The following is a 17,613-nucleotide window of genomic DNA, read 5'->3' on the forward strand; positions in this document are numbered from 1 at the left end:
AAGAAATTAATATGGTTATAAGTTCAACAATGAATTAAATAAACTTTTAATCAAGAGCAATTAACAGAATATTTCTGTGTACTGGGATCTCTTCACCCATAATAACTGTGTGTGTGTGTGTGTTGCTGGGAACTGAACCCATAGCCTCCCCAGTAATCTACATCCCTGGACCTTTCTGAATTTTTTATTTTGAGACCAGGTGTTGCTAAATTATTCAATTGCTGAAGCTGGGCTCATACTCATACTCATGATCCTCCTGTCACAGCTCCAAGTGCTGGGATTACAGGCACGCGCCACTGTACCCAGACTGCAATGAGTAATTTCAACAATTTATCGACACAGAAAAGGTAAAGGTTTAATCGTATGAGTACAATTTAATCTGACATTCACAAGGCTTTTATATTAGTACTTATTTTCTAATAGCTAGGGCACTGATTATTTTGCAAGACTGAACTAATAAATACTAAACTAAATTTTATGTAAAATGACTCACCTGTTGACTTGAAAATTTCACTTTTGGATTGTTGTCTATCTCCCATAAGCCTTCATTAAAACCTTTCCGTTTATTTGGTTTACCATACTTTTCCTTATTTTCTGAGTAAGGAAATATATCCTTTGGTCCTAAAAAAGCTCTGAAACAGAAGGGGAGGCTGTGAGTACAAGGCAACTGAGCAGCACTATCCTACGATGCATTCTGAATATATCAAAGCGTTTTAAATTCACTGATTTCATTTCACTAATTGAGGGCAATTTCCCAAGGGTATGAGAAGAAAGTGAGAAGGGAAGAAAAAGTGCTGTTATAACAGCACTTATAACAGTTATGAGAAGAAAAAGTGCTGTTATAACAAGTGTTCTGGGATGTTCTTTAGGTTCTGGCTGCTTAAAAAACTAATGTTTTGTGCTGGGGGGAGAACAAATTAATATATTTAATTCCAAATACTTTTTCTTTTTGTGTGTTGAAACGAACTGACCTAAGGGTAGCAGAGGAGCCCTCTTAACAACCCTAGCCTGAAAGTACTTTCTAAAAATTCAGCAACAACTTTCTAGATAATTCTATTTTGTAAAAAAATAACAGAAATTGTACAAAAATATAAATGTATTTAACACTAATGAAATAGCTAAAACATAATAACGTAATGTGCATTTCAAAATGCTAGGAAGGATTTTAACTGGTCTCACTGAAGATAGGATGGATAGATATGCTAGTTACATTGACTTACTTAATGTATATGTGTACAGTACCACACTGTATCATAAATGTTACAATTGTGTTGAAAACTTGATTATAATAATAGAAAAATGTTTGACCCAATACCATTAAACATTTAACTGCACTCCACCTATTTCAATATATTTGAGTATCTTACACAAAACTGCCAACAGGTATGTATTACCTAAGTATATATACACTTTTAAAAAACTTTGATGTACTTTTTGGTACTGGGAATTGAACTCAGGATCCTGCGCTTGCTCGGGAGGTGCCTGTGCTGCTAAGCTATACCCCAGCCCTCATGTTTTACTTTTTATTTATTTGTATTTTTTTGGTGATGCAGACTTTTACAAAGCAGCTCTGAGCAGGACTTAAGTTAACCAGTGGACTTTTCATGTTTACTTGAGAATCTGTCTAAGGCCTAGACTCCTTGTCTGGAGATGGGCGGTGTACTCATAGTAAGTGAACCCCTGTGAGTCACTGATCCCTACCGAGGCCTGCAATGGCACATGAAGCCGGAAAGCCTCCAAGGGTAAGACCAGGTCACAGCCAAGGACACCTGGATCCAACCTCAACCAATGCCTGCAGCCTCAGGTATCTGACTCCTGGGTGGACTAACTTAATACCTTACGTGGAGAAGTCCTTGAGTGGTTCCGCCCTTCATGAGTATTCCCCTCCCTTCTTCTGCTAACTAAATAAGGGCCACCGAGAGAAGGTCTTGGTCTTAGACCCTAAGAGAATCTCAAATTCTGTGAGAGGGTTTTGATCCTCCTGGAGCCCTGAAATCATTCCATTTGTCTCTTTATTTAGCCTTCACTGTACACTTGTTCAGGGGAGATTACAGACCTGATCAGCCCACAATAACTGAGGGGTATTATTAACCTGATATCCGGAAATCAAATTCAGGACCTTGTGCATGCCAGGCAAGCGCTATGCCATTGAGCTATAGCCCCACACCCTACATGTTTTAAATATAAAGTAAATTTTAGTTTATTCATTGAGGGAAAGAGAGATATTACAACCACTGTATTCATTCATGTATGGTCAGTATTTGTTGCTCCTGGCAGTTTTGCTTTATTCAGCTCCCTGTGAAGCCAGGTGTGGTGGCATATGCCTGTAATCCCAGCACCTGGGGGGCTGAGGTGGGGCTGGAAAAATTTTGCACTGAAAATTTTCTTTTACTTTATTACTTTATTTATTAATATGTACTCACCATACATATTGATCACATTTGTTATAGGGAATTTGTACCTGTACATAACACATCTTAGTTCTTTTTTCCATTCCCCTCTCCTCCCTTCAAACTTTCTTCCCCTCCCTATTTATACATGCTGTTCCCATGTTCCCTTCCATTGTTTCTCCTTCTCCCTTCCTTCTCTTTCCCTCTCCCCTCCCTTGTTCCCCTTCCCATTTGAACATGTTCTTCATATTCCCAGTATCTATCTTCCATTACGTCCATTTACCCTTTGCGTTTCTCACACAAGATAAAGAACGTGCTACCTAAACTTGTGTGTCTGTCAGTTTATTTCACTTAAGATTATGGTCCCCAGGTGCACCCATTTTCCCACAAATGATTCAAATTTAGCCTTCTTCACAGCTGAGCAGTACTTCACTGTATATACACAGCACATTTTCTTTATCCATTCACTTGCTGATGGGCATCTGGGCTGTTTCCAAGGTTCAGCCCTGATAAATTATGCCGCTATAAACACGGGTAGGCATGTGTCACTGTGGTATGACACTAACTCTTTCGGGAAGATACCTAGACAGGGAATAGTTGGGTCAAATGAAACCTCTAGTTTCGCTGAGAAATCTCTATACTGATTTTCCATGTTGGTCATTATCAATTTACATTCCCACCAATGGAAAAGGGTCTCTTTCTCCCCACAGCCTCAATAGACTTGTTATTGGTTGATTTCTTGATGACAGCCATTCTTTCTGGAGTGAGATGGAATGTTGGTGTTGTTTTATAATTTGCATTTCTTGATTAACCAGTGATGCTGAATATTTTTTCAAATATTTAATTTACTATTTGTACTTCCTCATCGGAGAAGTGTATATTCATTTCAGATGCCCATTTTTAGATTGGGTCTTTACATGGAGGGGGTCTGATTTTGTAAAGTTCTTCATATACTCTAGATCTTAGTCCTTTGTCTGCGGAAGGATTGAAAATTCTTGAGAAAAGACCAAAAGTTTAAGTGCCATCCAGGCAATTTAGTGAGACCCTGTCTCAAAAAAGTAAAAAGGGCAAGGGATATACCTTAGTGGTAGAGCACACCTGAGTTCAGGAAATGCCCAGTATGGCCAAAACATTAATTCAAAATGTTTTTTGTTGTTGTTGTTGTTTTTGTCTTTTTGAGACAAGGTCTCACTATGCAGTTCAGGCTGGCCTTGAGCTCACTTTGTAGCCCAGGCTGGTCTCCAACTCCCAACAATCCTCCTGCCTCAGCCTCCCGAGTGCTGGGATTACAGGTGAGCGCCACCATGCTAGGCCAAAATGTTAAAAAGTCTCACTGAACACTGAATTAATACTAAACCATGGGGCTGGGGATTTAGCTCAGCCGCAAAAGCGCCTGCCTGGCAAGCGCAAGGTCATGAGTTCGGTTCCTGGTACCGGAGAAAAACCAAAAAACAAAAAAAAAAAAAAAACTAAACCAATGGTCTTACAGGACATCACATTTTCATAATTGCGTTAATACATAACATTGTTTTATGTGTTTCATTTAAAGATGCTTTCAAGAATATGTACTAGTAATTCACAAACACTGAACTCCTTGCCAGCAGCTTATCTAACATGTACTTTCTCTACAAGGTAAAATCATGGTGTTCTCACACTTAAAAACCCTAACCAGCATTTTAGCAGTGTGTATAAGAATATTTTAAAAAGCAAAATTCTAGGTGTGGCAGCACACACTTGTAATCTCAGCATTCAGAAGGCTGAGGCGGGAAGACTGCCACAAATTCAAGGCCAGCCTGAACTACATAGCAAGACTTTGTCAAGAAAAAGCGGAAATGCAAAAACCCATGACACCAAATAAAGTGTAAGGACTGTAGTATAAGCACTGAAACAAGTAGAAGAATTCCCTCGTTATACTGTAGTATAAGCACTGAAACAAGTCGAAGAATTCCCTCGTTCAATCTTAAGAAGGTCTGTCTCACATGACTCAATTTTTGCTACTTTGTACGTGTCTGTGAATGACTTCCAAGATGCTACAATTGGAGCTGGGTATATAGCTCAGTGGCATAAGTGCCTGCCTAGCAAGCGCAAGGTCCTGAGTTTGATTCCCAGTACCAAAAAAAAAAAAAAAAACCAAGATGCTACAATTAATGATTTTCAGATTAGAGAAATTTTACAGTACACAAATTCAAAAGTACATAATCCACAATGTACAACTGTTTTGTGTATTTAGATACATTCTTCAAGAAAGACCCCTTATAATTTCTATGTAAGTTCTTCAGAAAGCACACTATAAAGATATACTCTATATACACAGTATGTATTTTTTGCTATGATAGTTTGTATATGTGAACTTTCCAAAGCAACAGGAATACTAAATTGATACTTCATCTAAAATATGCTAAAACAAAAAATTATAGGTATCTATCACAAGTTTCTTATCTGCTAAAATTCAGTAGAGACCTAATGATTATGGTTAACACATTCCAGTTAGATTTTATAGGACTTTAAAATAAACTTTCCAATAAAGAAACTTCTACAGCTCTAAATATAACCAAGGATTGTAAAAAATCAGTGTTATTAAATTCGGAAATTCAGAAATATTCAACATATCTATGTATTTTAAATGTCTATCCCAATGTCAAAACAGTATGTATTACTATGTAAGGGTTAAGGCACACCAATAACTTCATTTAGGAAGAAATTTACTTCAGAGTTAAGCTAAAATTATGTTTTGATCAAGACATTCAGCCTTATAATAGCCATCATTCGACCTCTGCCCATAACCAATTCAACAGTTCTCCTTCCTGAAATGCCATACAATAGCAAAGGATCAAGGTCAAACAAGACAAAAAGAGACAAAAATTTGGGAAAGGAAAACAAGACTGAAAAGATTAGATCCTAAGCCAACAATGTAGATAGAAAATCAGCACTCTCGTTTACAGTGCAAATTCCCAAAGGGCTCAAAACTGGTGGCACATGAACTGCAGAAAGTAGGCGAGACCTTAAAAATGCTTACAGAAACATGTTTAAAAACCTCAAGTGTCTGACTAAACCTAAAAGCCACTCAGAAGAGAACAATGACCTACCATAATGATACTTAAACATATATGGATTTGAAATGAGTATTTTCACAAGGATCATTTTTCTTTATCTCCAGTCTTTGCATGACAGTGTGAAACCATGAAAATAAGCAGACAAGGCAATGATCATTATCAATGGGAAAAATTATATCTGTTCCACAACACTTTAAATTAAAAACTGTCAAAACACTGAACACTATAATTGACAATTATAAACATATAAAGAAATGAAATAGTAAAACCTACTTACTTAGCACATTGTAACTTAAAACATTAGGAATACTGAGATTTCGAAGGGTGTTATTTCTAACTTATCAAGACCAGTTGAACAATCTTCCTCACAACTTACGACTCCTATACTTTGGTGATAGTCATACTCCTAAACGTGAATCAGCTTCCAATATTTTATGTTTTATGTTTCAATATTCTAAACATCTTCAATGTTTCTGTTGGTGTCGTTTCCTCTGGGACAGCGTCCCTTCCACTTCCCTCATTTATGTTAATAAGCCTGGTTTCCTAACTCACTAAGTCTCTCTAGCTGGACATCTGCCTCTTCCCAAATGTACACATCTACATTCATGAGGTCAGTGTCTCAGTCACTTTACCGCTACTGGGACAAAATGCCCAACACTCGTGAATTCAAGGAAGAAAGAGTTTAGCCCAGTTTTGCTTTTTTTGGTACCAGGAGTCAAACTCAGGACCCTGCACTTGCCAAGATGCTCTGCCACTGAACTACACCCCCAGCTCACAGCCCATAGTTTGCAAGGCTTTTAGTCCACTGTTGGCTGGTTGGCATGGCTGAGGGACATGGCAGAGGAGAAACAGTTCATGATGTGGCAGTCAAGAGGTAGCTAGCAGCCTTCCTTCTCTGTCCCTTTATATTCCATCCAGGCTACAAGCCCACTGGTTGGCGTCACCCACACCCATGGTGGGGCTTCCTTCTTCAGAAACTACAGCACCCACAACTATGCTAAACCAATCAGTGGTCGATCCAGTTATCACACACCAATGATCCAGCCACCTGCCAAACGACCCACTTACGAGCACACAGGGTTTTGGGGGCACACCGTGGTACATACCATGACAATCAGCTATTCTATACTGCATTTACATTCAATTCAAATTAACTACCAGCACTGCCACTGTTTCTGTCACCCTTTCATCTTCGCTATCAATTCCCTCTTCCGTTTTTGTTAAAGTGTCACACAGATCTACCACTAGAGACAAAGGCCAACGACACACTCTGCAGTCTTGTTTGTGCTGAGAAACAAATGCATGGCCACCGATTACCAGGGAACTTTCAGAGTGGTATGTACCCTAATGTTTCAGCATCATTTGTGGGCTGAAAAGTTAGCAGCACATTTTGTAGCTTATAAAATTAATTTTCAAGGTAAGTGAAATTCTAACCATGTTGCTGGGAGATGGCTGTTAACCACAGTAACTGAAACTTGTGCACACTGAAACTGCAGAGCCAAGTAAGGTCCGCTGTGCCCTTCTTCGTGCTCTAAGTTCCACTCTTACAGACAGTAATACTTTCCTTACTGCTTCCTTTGTGACTGACTGCGTAACGCATAATATCATTTACTTGGTTTTGTTTTTGTGAATCTTAGATCATGAAAGACATAGCGAGGCTATCAATACAATCTGAAAGTCAACAGAATTATATCCCCACTGAGAGAATGCACTCAACTCATATGTGGTCTTATTAACACCATCTTATTTATATTTTTTATCTTTATACCTTTTTTAGGCGGGGACTGGGGTGGTTACTAGGCCTTTGCACTGAGCTACTTCCTCAGTGCTCCTTTTACTTTTTAAGACAGAGTCTTGCTAAGTTGCCCACGGTGGACTTAAAACTTATATCCTCCTGCCTCAGCCTCCCAGAGTGCCTACAGTGCACCACCACGCCCAGTCGAGGAAAATAGTTAGCACTCTGGGAGATTGAGGCCAGAGGATTCCAACTGTGAGTCCAACCTAGACAACTTAGCAAGACCTGTTTCAAAATAAAAATTTAAAAAGGGAGGGCTGTAGCTCAGTGTGAACGTGCTGGGTTCAAGCCCCAGTACCACACACACATAAAAGAATTCCAGTTGCTCATCCTATCAGATTCAAACTTACTAAGTTCTACTTTCCATTATTTTACTATTTACTATATTCCTGTAAGTCATGCATAAATTCACATCTTAATATGTTAACAATCAGGGCTGGGGATTTAGCTCAGCGGCACAGCGCCTGCCTGGCAAGGGCAAGGTCGTGAGTTCAATTCCTGGTACTGGAAGAAAAACAAAAAACTAAACAAAAAATAATAATAATTTTGGGGCTGGGGATTTAGCTCAGCGGCAAAAGCGCCTGCCTGGCATGCGCAAGGTCGTGAGTTCGGTTCCTGGTACCGGAGAAAAACCAAAAAAAAAAAAATATGTTAACCATCAGGTAACGATCTTCAAATGAGTTCTTTCACATATGAAAAGATGCTCAACAACATTCACTAGTCAGGAAAAAGTAAATCAAAACCACCGTAAGACACCACTTCAGTGCCACCAGGATGGAATAAAAAGACAATGTGCAGAAATTAGAACCCATACTGCTGGGAGGTTTGTAAAATGGTGCAGCTGACTTGGAAACACTCTGGCAGTCTCTCATAAAAAAGCTAAATAAATACAGAGTTAGCATTTGACCCAGGAATTCCATTCCTAAGAAATGAAAACATATCCCCACACAAAACATTGTACATAAGGGGTGAGGGTGCAGCTTAGTGGCACAGTACTTGCCTACCATGTAGAAGACCGTGGATTAGACCCCCACCATGAAAATAAAAAATAAAAAAATAACCAAACTTGCACACAAATGCTCAGAGCAGCATTATTCCTAAGAGCCAAAAGCAGAAAAACATGGCTGGGCACAGTGGCACACAGGTCTATAACCTCAGTACTATAAGAGGTTGTGCCAGGAAGATGAGTTCAAGCCCAGCCACTTAGCAAGACCCTATCTCAATTTTTTTTTTTGAAGACTGAGACTACAGCTCAGTGTGAAGGCCTAGAAAAATGTAGAAACATTCAAATATTTTTCAAGTGATGAATGAATACAGCGTAGTATTAATACTCTGAAATATTGGGCAATAAAAAGGAATGGAAGCACTATCACATGCTATGACATGGATGGATCTTAAAACATGCTAAGGGAAAAGAACTAGTCACTGAAAGATGTCATGTTGTATCTTTCTACTTATAACAATTGTCCAGAACAGGAGATTAGTTTCATGGTTGCCTGTAGCCCAAGGCGGGAGAAAAGACAGGGAAGAAATGGAAAGTGCTAATAGGTACTAGGCTTCTTTGGGGTGATGAAATGCCTTTTTCCTATTCTCTGGATATGCTAAAAGCTACTGACTTACATTCTTTTTTAAGTGGCTAAACTATATCTCCATAAGACTATTCAAAATTTTTCTCAGAGAAATTCCTATAAAGACAAAAATGATCCATTTTTTAGTTATTGCCACTTTTCGGCCCACTTATGTATAAAAACACGTAATTTCAATACTGATTACATAGTGAAAATGCACATCTCTCCATGTTTACAATTACTGAACACATACTGCACTGAATGATTACATCAAAATTAGTCAAAATTTTTATTATAAAATAACGCTACTATGATAAACACACTGCTCAATCATTGCACGTATCTTCATGATCAGTTCCAAGAAAGGCTGGGTCAAACGATATGCTCAAGACTGGTGAGTGGCTAACGATACTAAAAAAACAATGGTGACCAATGAAAACAGAATTTTCACTGGGGATACAATCCCACAGATCTGGTACAGAGTGCCAAGATCAGTTACGAGACAGCACAACTAGTTCCCACAGGGCACCTTTTGCTGCTGGGGCTCTGACTTACTCTCCAAAACATTCTATTTTACAATGATATACAAAAATGCTGCCTATGCAAAATAAAAGCAGGATTTAATTACACATAATAGCAAAAAAATTTATAAAAGCAAGCAAAATACATTAAAATGTTAAATTACTGCTGTTACATAGAGCTCTCCTTTCATGTTGTCTTTTAAAAATGTCAACAAAGAAAATTGCCAGGCATGGTGGCACAGCCATATATTCCCAGCACTCCAGAGGCTGAGGCAGCAGGATCACCAAGTTCAAGGCCAGCCTGAGCTACTTAACAAGACCTTGTCTTTCAAAAAAAAAAAAAAAAAGACCCTCCATGCAGTAAATTCCAGTGCTGAAAAGAAACAAGGATTACCACTTCTACAGATGAGAAGCTTTACCTCACTCAGGCCCAGTCACCTACTGTTAAAGCAGAAGACACTGCAACATACCCTTTGAAACATCTAACAAAATAGTGCCACGTGACACACTTTGCACTTAACCCTCAAATACCAGCACATGCAGCTGTGTACTAGTGCAGAAGCTGCATGGCTATGTGAAGACCTAGCACTGACAAGAACATCCTATTCTGAGTCTTTCCTGCATTACTTTCTCGTCACCACCACCAGTAACTCCTCATTCACCTTCACTCTTAAAAACACATCAGGCAGATTTTTACTAGCCTATCATACATTATTTCTAAGGTTCTTAGACCTAAAAAGCGAAATTTTTTACAGTAAGACAAGAGCAGTAAGGAGACAAAAGCAACAAAATACCATTTCATCTAAATTTTTCAGACTTCAAGGAAACAAAGCTAGGTGAGAGTAGTCCCTTAATGAGCAAAGACAATTAGCTAACAAAACTCAAATTGATCTGCGTTTCAATTTAAGGACAAGGAATCTTGAAAAAATATGGAATGTTAAAAAAAAAAAAAAAAAGAAATGTTACCATTAGCTTAGGAATCCCTGCAAGTACCAGTCCCAAAACGAAATAAATGCTTGTCAAAGCTGTGGTTTTTATTTTTGAACCTTTTATTAGTACATTTTAGATATATATTCATCAAAGGAGTTTGCACCTGTAATGATGTATCTTGTTCTTTCATTCCCCCACCTTCAACGCCCTTCCCTTCTTAAAAAAGAGCTGTTACAAAAGCTTCGTTTCTACTTTTTCTATTTTTTTTTGTCCCTGCTTTCCTTTCCCCCTCCCCCGCTCCACTGTGCCCCTTATCATTTGAACGTTTTTTCCCTAGTTCCCAAAAAGCTCTAGTCTTTCATAGCTGATACCTTTAGTATTTAACAGATGGAAAGCACTAGTCTAAACATTTTTCACGTATTATCTTGTTTGTGCCCCAAAATTCTGATGCAGCTTATTATTCCCAATTTACAAGTTAGGAAAAAAAGGATATAAAGTAACCTGCCCAAGGTCATATTACAGGCAAATAGCAGTTGGACTTCCGATCTATTTGTATTAAGCATTATGTAAGTATTAGTTAACAAACAGCAAATTCATAACCAACAAATGACTGTCGTCCAAAGAGCTTACAATCATCAAATATTTAACAGATATTATGTGCCAGACTTTTAAGTGATGACAAGATAGACAAAATCTCTGCTGCCCTAGCTCTTCAACTGTGGAAAAAAAAAACACCTTTTCTGTCATCATTGCATTGGAGAAAATAAACATTTAAAAAAGGAACTGAGCTAAGATCTAAATGACTTCAATTATCTGAAAACATACCCATTCCAGAAAAGAGGAAACAAGTAAGAAGCATCTGAGGAAAGATCAGATCTATTTATAAAACAGAGAAAAGTATTGAAAAAAACGTGGTAACATAAGTGAGGTAAGCACAGGCTAGTTAGAATAGTCTTATGAACAGCATTTACAGATAGCATGTGGTTTTCATTTGCTGGTAATGTTAACAGGGAGTCACTGAAGGTGTTCAGACAGAAAATGTCATACTCTGGGATATAAAAATCAGCCTGATTATACAGAGTGGAAATGGAGACCAAGATGGAATAAGGCCGCTAATTACAAGAGCAATTGTGGCAGGGACTTGGAGCTGCAGAAGAGTGGGAAGATCAGGATGCGTTTTAAAGTAAGAGAACAAGAACTGCTGGCTAATTACATGGGGAAGGAAAAGGAAAAACTGTAGTATGGAATCAAAGATAATACAAAGACTTTTGGTTCCATTAAAAAATCAGGTCCGTTCTTATTACTATGAATCACTTCTGAGCATGTTAGGTTTAACACACTAGTATATACACACAGCTAGTATACCTAAGAGTTAACTAACACTTAAAACTTAACCGTTACAGAAATTTATTACAAATAACATAGAAATGCTAAAATAAGGCACTGCCAGATTAGGGAAAGTGTGCAGTCACAGCCCGGTGTGGTAGCACATGCCTGTAATCCCAGCACTCCGGAGGCTGAGGCAGGAAGATTGCCTTGAGTTCAAGACCAGCATGGGCTACACAGTGAGTTCAAAGCCAGCCTAAACTACATAGTGAGACCCTGTCTAAAAAAAAAAAAAAAAGAATGCCATCATAAAAGAATTCTGCTCCAGGGGCTGGGGATTTACCTCAGCGGCACAGCACCTGCCTGGCAAGCGCAAGGTCGTGAGTTCAATTCCCGGTACCGAAAAAAAAACAATTCTGCTCCAAATATATAATAATCTTAATCTATAAATCGGTTATGAATTACTACAATTTCCAAACTACTACTCCATTTTCTACCTGTCGTAACACCTGCCTGTGAGAATAAATTCCATTTATGTAGAATCCAAGGCAAAAAGTTCAAATAATAACTACCCTCCTAACTTTTGGGAGGGAAAAAGGTTATTGCAGCCCTAGTTTCTAAAGTACAAAAAAGTTAAGTCCCCAGACCAATAGGTATATATGGCAGCACTGCCTTTCTGAAGACAAATGGTGTTGAATGTTAAGGATCAAAACGTAAGTGAATTTTGAAAAGAAAATTTAGTATCACCAACTTAACTTTAAAGTGAAATATATTTAGCTCTATACTCTAATTTCTGGACTATCAGTTAATTCATCTTCATTCAGAATCGTAACGCCTATTAACCAAATAACATGTAATAAGTTTATTTATCTGATATGCTATCTTCCAATTTAAAGTATACAGCTACTGGTCTGCGGATGTAGCGCAGCGTAAGATCACCTGTCTACCTTAAGTAAGGGCCTAGGCTTGACCTCCAGCACCGCAAAAAAAGAAAAGTATATTTTATATTTACAGTATAAAAATTCTTTTCAACACTAGGGAAAGGATGGCCATTCTTCTTCCAAATCTGAAACAGTAGCCTAAGGCTGGGGGGTGCAGGTGAGTAGTACCGTGCTGCTGAGCACATGTGAGGCCCCAGGTTCAATTCCTCAGCATGAGGGGAGGAACTGACAATTATGGACTATAGGTATTCAAAGAAAAGCACAAAATTTTTTAAATGAGAAAAATCGTAACTAAAGAATCCTTGAACTTATAAAACTGAAAAAGCCTACTAAGTGCTCACATTAACCTAAGTATTTCCAACCTTTGCATGAATCAGAATTACCTGAAAGAGTTGGCCCTATGCCTCACAGAATGAGGTCTGAAAGGACCTAAGAATTTCCTTTTTAACTGAAGTTCTTTGGTTATGCTGGTGTCGATAGACCTGTACCACACATGGCAAGCACATTTCGATAGAGGGGGTGTGGCTCAATGGTAAAGCATTTGTCTTGCATGTGCAGCAAGGCCCTGGCTTTAAACCCCAGTACTGGGGGAAAAAAAATTACGGTCAATCCTAAATCAGCTAGATTATATACAGCATTTACAAGGCCATTACGATTGGGAAGTAATACGACAGTCCCTGGAATAATCCCATGCACAGTTCAACTTTCAGCTGCAATTTCTGAATTTATTGGCTTCACCCTGTCAGTTCTCTGCCCACATCTCCACCAGGAGCAGCAGAATGGAACAGTGGCTCTAAGGACACAGACAAGTGCCCAGGGTTCCTCTTCTCATCTTCCCCACCAGAGTCTGCAGGGCTACCCTCACAAAGCCTGACAGCCTGAAACCGGTGCCCAGGGGTACTAATGAAAACCAGTCGGTTTACGAGGCGGGAACACTGCAGGCCTTCTTAAACTTCCCTTTCATACTGCATCCAGCACTCACTTGTGATTGCTGAGAGGATAATTACTTTTATGATCAAGGCAACAGCTCTGCCAGTAAAAATTAAATCTAAAGTGTCTTTAATCTGTGCCTTAACAATAAGACTCCTCCCCCCACTACCAAAAAAAGAGCTGAAGACTATTTCAAAGTTCAAAGATGATTTTAAAGTTTTCATTTTATGCATAATGACCCTGTAAAATTAATTCATTTGTCTCTAAAGCCAACAGGACTTACGTCTCATGAGTTCCAAAAAAGAAGATGGGCAGTTTGTTTGTGGGTGGCTTTACCGCTCCATCAGGAACTTCATCTACCTAAAAAAAATCAGAAATAGTAAGAATTTTTTAAACCATACATACCTCAACACACATGAGCAAACTGAGAACAAGACATCCAAAGGGATCTCAAGTAAAACAGACCCATTTTACAGGCCCATAATCCTGTATTCTCAATTTTAAACCTCAATTCTACATAAACAAGATTTTTTTTCCCAAAATTCATTTAATGCCAAAACCTGGACTAACACTAAAGCTAATTCAGTTATTTCATCCACCTAGCGTTTCTACTGTTGCTTCTCTGCGGAAACGTTCCGATACATTATGTGTTATCCCAGGCCCTAGCAGCAGTAACATACATGGCACAGACACCACAACCGACTTCCTAAAAATCCCCAAATTCTCAATTCTTAAGTGTTTGCCCTACACATTTCGCAATAGGAGTCTGAATCTGTTCCACAATCCTAACTGCTATTTCTACAAAATGGCTAAGCAAATAAAGTAATATAAAAGCAGACATTACCAAACATTTAAAGCAGTATTTCCCAGAGTTTAAAACACATACTATAAAAACATCCTCTACCTATATGGTTAAACCACATGGGGTCATCTATTTTTTCAGTTCTCTTTCAATCATTTCTCTTGAGGACGGGCACAGAGACAGGGTCTTGCCATGTAGTTCATTCACACTGGCCATTCACACAGGCCTTAAAGGTACTATGGAGCCCAGGCTGGCCTCTGACTCTCAGGGATCCTCCTGCCTCAGCCTCCCAAACTACAGGCGTATTACATCTAATACTTCCATGATACTTGTTACTTTCTCTTCTCTCTCATTCAAGCTGTCAAGCAGTAGTATCTAGCCAGAATTATCATTTCTATTTCCAATTTCATAATCTCAAAAACCATTTTAATTCAAACCTTAGTTGACTTTGTAATGGAGCTGACCAACAGAGGACCTACTATGCCTGTAAGCATTATGGCATGGAAAAAAGACCATGAGGAGACCTGAAGGTCATCTGTAGGACACGTGGAGGGTTCACTAATGCCCTAGTAGTCAAGGGGACTTAATTTCTCCACCTGTACAATGAAAGTTATACTTGTCATTTCCACTTTGTGGGAAGGCCCCAAGAATTGCAGAAGCCTCCTTAGCCCTTAAAATAAGGGATATTTTCTGTCAATTTGGTTCACGTTTACTTCTGCTACCAAACAGCTTTAAAAGTTTGTTCAAGTGCTTATCACCTATAAAGTTTAATAAATGTTAGGCAACATTTTAAAAGGCTGATTTAAAAAAGAAAAAGATTATTACTGGTAAACGACTACAAAAATGTACAACTTAAAAATTAATCAAATTTGGGGATGGGTGTGGTGGTGCACACCCAGGAGGATCGTTTAAGGCCAGCCTGGGCTACACAGTGAATTCAAGACCAGCCTGAACTACAGAGTGAGACTGTCGCAAAAACGAAATCAATCAATCAATCATCAAATTTGGGACGCGAAGACAAAAAATGCTAAAACCAAAATTGGAACAAGAGGTGTCACCTACACAGCTAAGACTTGAAAACACTCTACACACTTTATAGCAAAGAATTAGCATTTTTAAAACAAAAAACTCGGAAAGAACACGTAATTCTTAGACACAAAATGTTAAAACCAAATCAAGCTGCTAAAAATGAGGGAGAAAGGAAATTGGTAAAAAGTTCCTACTCCAATCCAAATGAACTCATTAGCAGAACTTGTTAAAGAAAACACTCTGGCCCTCATAAGGCTACTTCATTTTTACTTTTAATAATATTCTTAGTTACCTAACATACTGAAGGGATTGAGGATGGTGTGGGAGTATAAAATTTTCTAAGCATTTCCACTTGGTTCCTAACTACAGTGGAGCATGGAAATCTGAATATAGGTTTATCAAATAACTTCAGATTTTATGACACCTCAAAATAAGAAAATCTCAAGAGAAACTATCTTAGACTTTAAATTCGCCCAGGTCCCTACACATTTTTTTTTAAATATGAAAAGGTGTTTTATAACTGCATGATTATGTAACTAAGGACTATGGAGATAAAAAACATACCCAGTTTAAGGCCATTGCCTTCAAGAAGTTCATAATGTATTTGGAAGTCAGAACATACACAAAGTAAGAGTTAAAAAGATTATTCTAAAAAACAAACTGCTTAGAATACCAAATGTATAGAAAAGGGTTATTTATGACTAGGGTGCTCAAGCCAGACTGACCTGAAAAAGCAGACACGATAAACTAGGGACAAGCAAGCTGTGGAAGCAAATACGAAAACTGGAGTACACAAAGCGCTGCATGGGAGAAATCAAGAACAGTGCTCAGGGGCTGGGGATCTAGCTCAGCGGCACAGCACCTGCCTGGCAAGTGCGAGGTCGTGAGTTTGATTCCCGGTACCGGAAAAAAAACAACAACAACAAACAGACAAAGAACAGTGCTCACTATGCTCGGTCCTACTCTGGGCTCCTCACTCCGGGATTCTGTCACCTACTGAGCACTTCCCCACTTTTCTTCGCAGCTGACGTTAACTACAACCACAGGATTTCATTATTTTTAAGCAATATCTTTTGTAAGGAGAGTGAACTCGAAATGAGGCTTTTAAAAATTACAACTTTAGGGGCGGGGATATAGCTCAGTGGCACAAGCGTCTGCCTGCCAAGCGCAAGGTCCTGAGTTCAATTCCCGGTACCAAAAATAATAATAATAATAACAATAATAATTACAACTTTAGATCACACAGTTATTTGACGATCTTGAGGTTTATCTAATCTAAAGGATCTCAATTTAGGTCCTATCAGGGTCTTAGAACCTGGGTCCCCCGTAAACTAACAAAACCTCTTCTCTGAAAATGGAGCGCAAATATTTAGTCTTAAATCCTAAACGTCACAAAACATCCTGGATTCTTTTTTTGTTTGTTTTTTTTGTTTTGTTTTTCTCCGGTACCGGGAACCGAACTCACGACCTTGCGCTTGCCAGGCAGGCACTTTGCCGGTGAGCTAAATCCCCAGCCCCTGAAACATCCTGGATTCTTAATGATCTCTCCATACCACTAACGTAAAACCCAGGATCCGGTCCCTTCCTCCTTCTGCCTATGGGAAACAAAAAGGTAAATCAACTTCTTCACGGCCATAAGGCAAACGACAAGAGTAGAATCCATGGAAATGAATTTTCTGGACCTTCCTTGGTACTCTCACTGGAAATTTTCAAGAGTATCGTCCTTAATCTCTTTTATTAAACAGACAAAAATGGGAAGATCTCATCTACGGAGCATCACGTATATTTTTAAAAAGCCTATAAACCTAACTTAATCACATATACTTTTCTCTCTGAATTATCAATGTTCCACTAATTTTTAAACATAAAACCGGTACTGGATTATTTCACCCACAATGGAACATTAACTGGAACGTCGTCTGAGTATCTCCAATAAAGAACACCTGTCAAAGACAGTCAAAAAACAAGCCATCGGGAAATGCAAAGATAGTAGAAAAACCTGCATTTTTACAATTACGGGGGCGACTGGTACACGAAAACTAAAATGAAAGGTCAGGTTACGCGTTCTACGAAAGACAACCCCGGGGAGAAAGGACACAGCACGACGTCAGAAGAGACGCTGCGAGGCGGGCCTCGCCAGGGCTCCCATCACTTACTCGAGCGGGCCAGTGAGGGTAACCCTTCATCTTGGCGAAGATCAGGTCTCCCGGCTTGAAGTCGCGAGTCATGTCTCGGGCGAGGCGAGGGGTCCCGACCGCAGAGGAGCGGCGGCGCGCGCCGAGGGATGCTCCGGGGCCGACGCGCCTGCCGGGGCCGCGGGGGACGGTT

At 39.1% G+C, this 17,613-nt stretch overlaps 1 protein-coding gene across 2 annotated transcripts in view; it reads right to left on the reverse strand.

Annotated features, from left to right (window-relative positions):
- Psip1 (PC4 and SFRS1 interacting protein 1) overlaps positions 1-17,605 on the reverse strand; it is a 45,108-nt gene extending 27,503 nt beyond the window's left edge. For both annotated transcript variants that reach the window (XM_005388709.1, XM_005388710.1), the window contains exons 1-3: positions 17,442-17,605; positions 13,738-13,814; positions 494-632 (exon numbers count right to left, since the gene is read on the reverse strand). In XM_005388709.1, coding sequence (XP_005388766.1) covers positions 494-632; positions 13,738-13,814; positions 17,442-17,513 — 288 coding nt within the window. In that variant the 5' untranslated portion in view covers positions 17,514-17,605. The remainder of the gene's footprint in view (positions 1-493; positions 633-13,737; positions 13,815-17,441) is intronic.
- Between the last annotated feature and the right edge of the window lie 8 nt (positions 17,606-17,613).

Source organism: Chinchilla lanigera, unplaced genomic scaffold (genome assembly GCF_000276665.1).
Source record: "Chinchilla lanigera isolate Chin_1 unplaced genomic scaffold, ChiLan1.0 scaffold00033, whole genome shotgun sequence".
In the NCBI taxonomy this organism is placed as follows: Eukaryota; Metazoa; Chordata; class Mammalia; order Rodentia; family Chinchillidae; genus Chinchilla; species Chinchilla lanigera.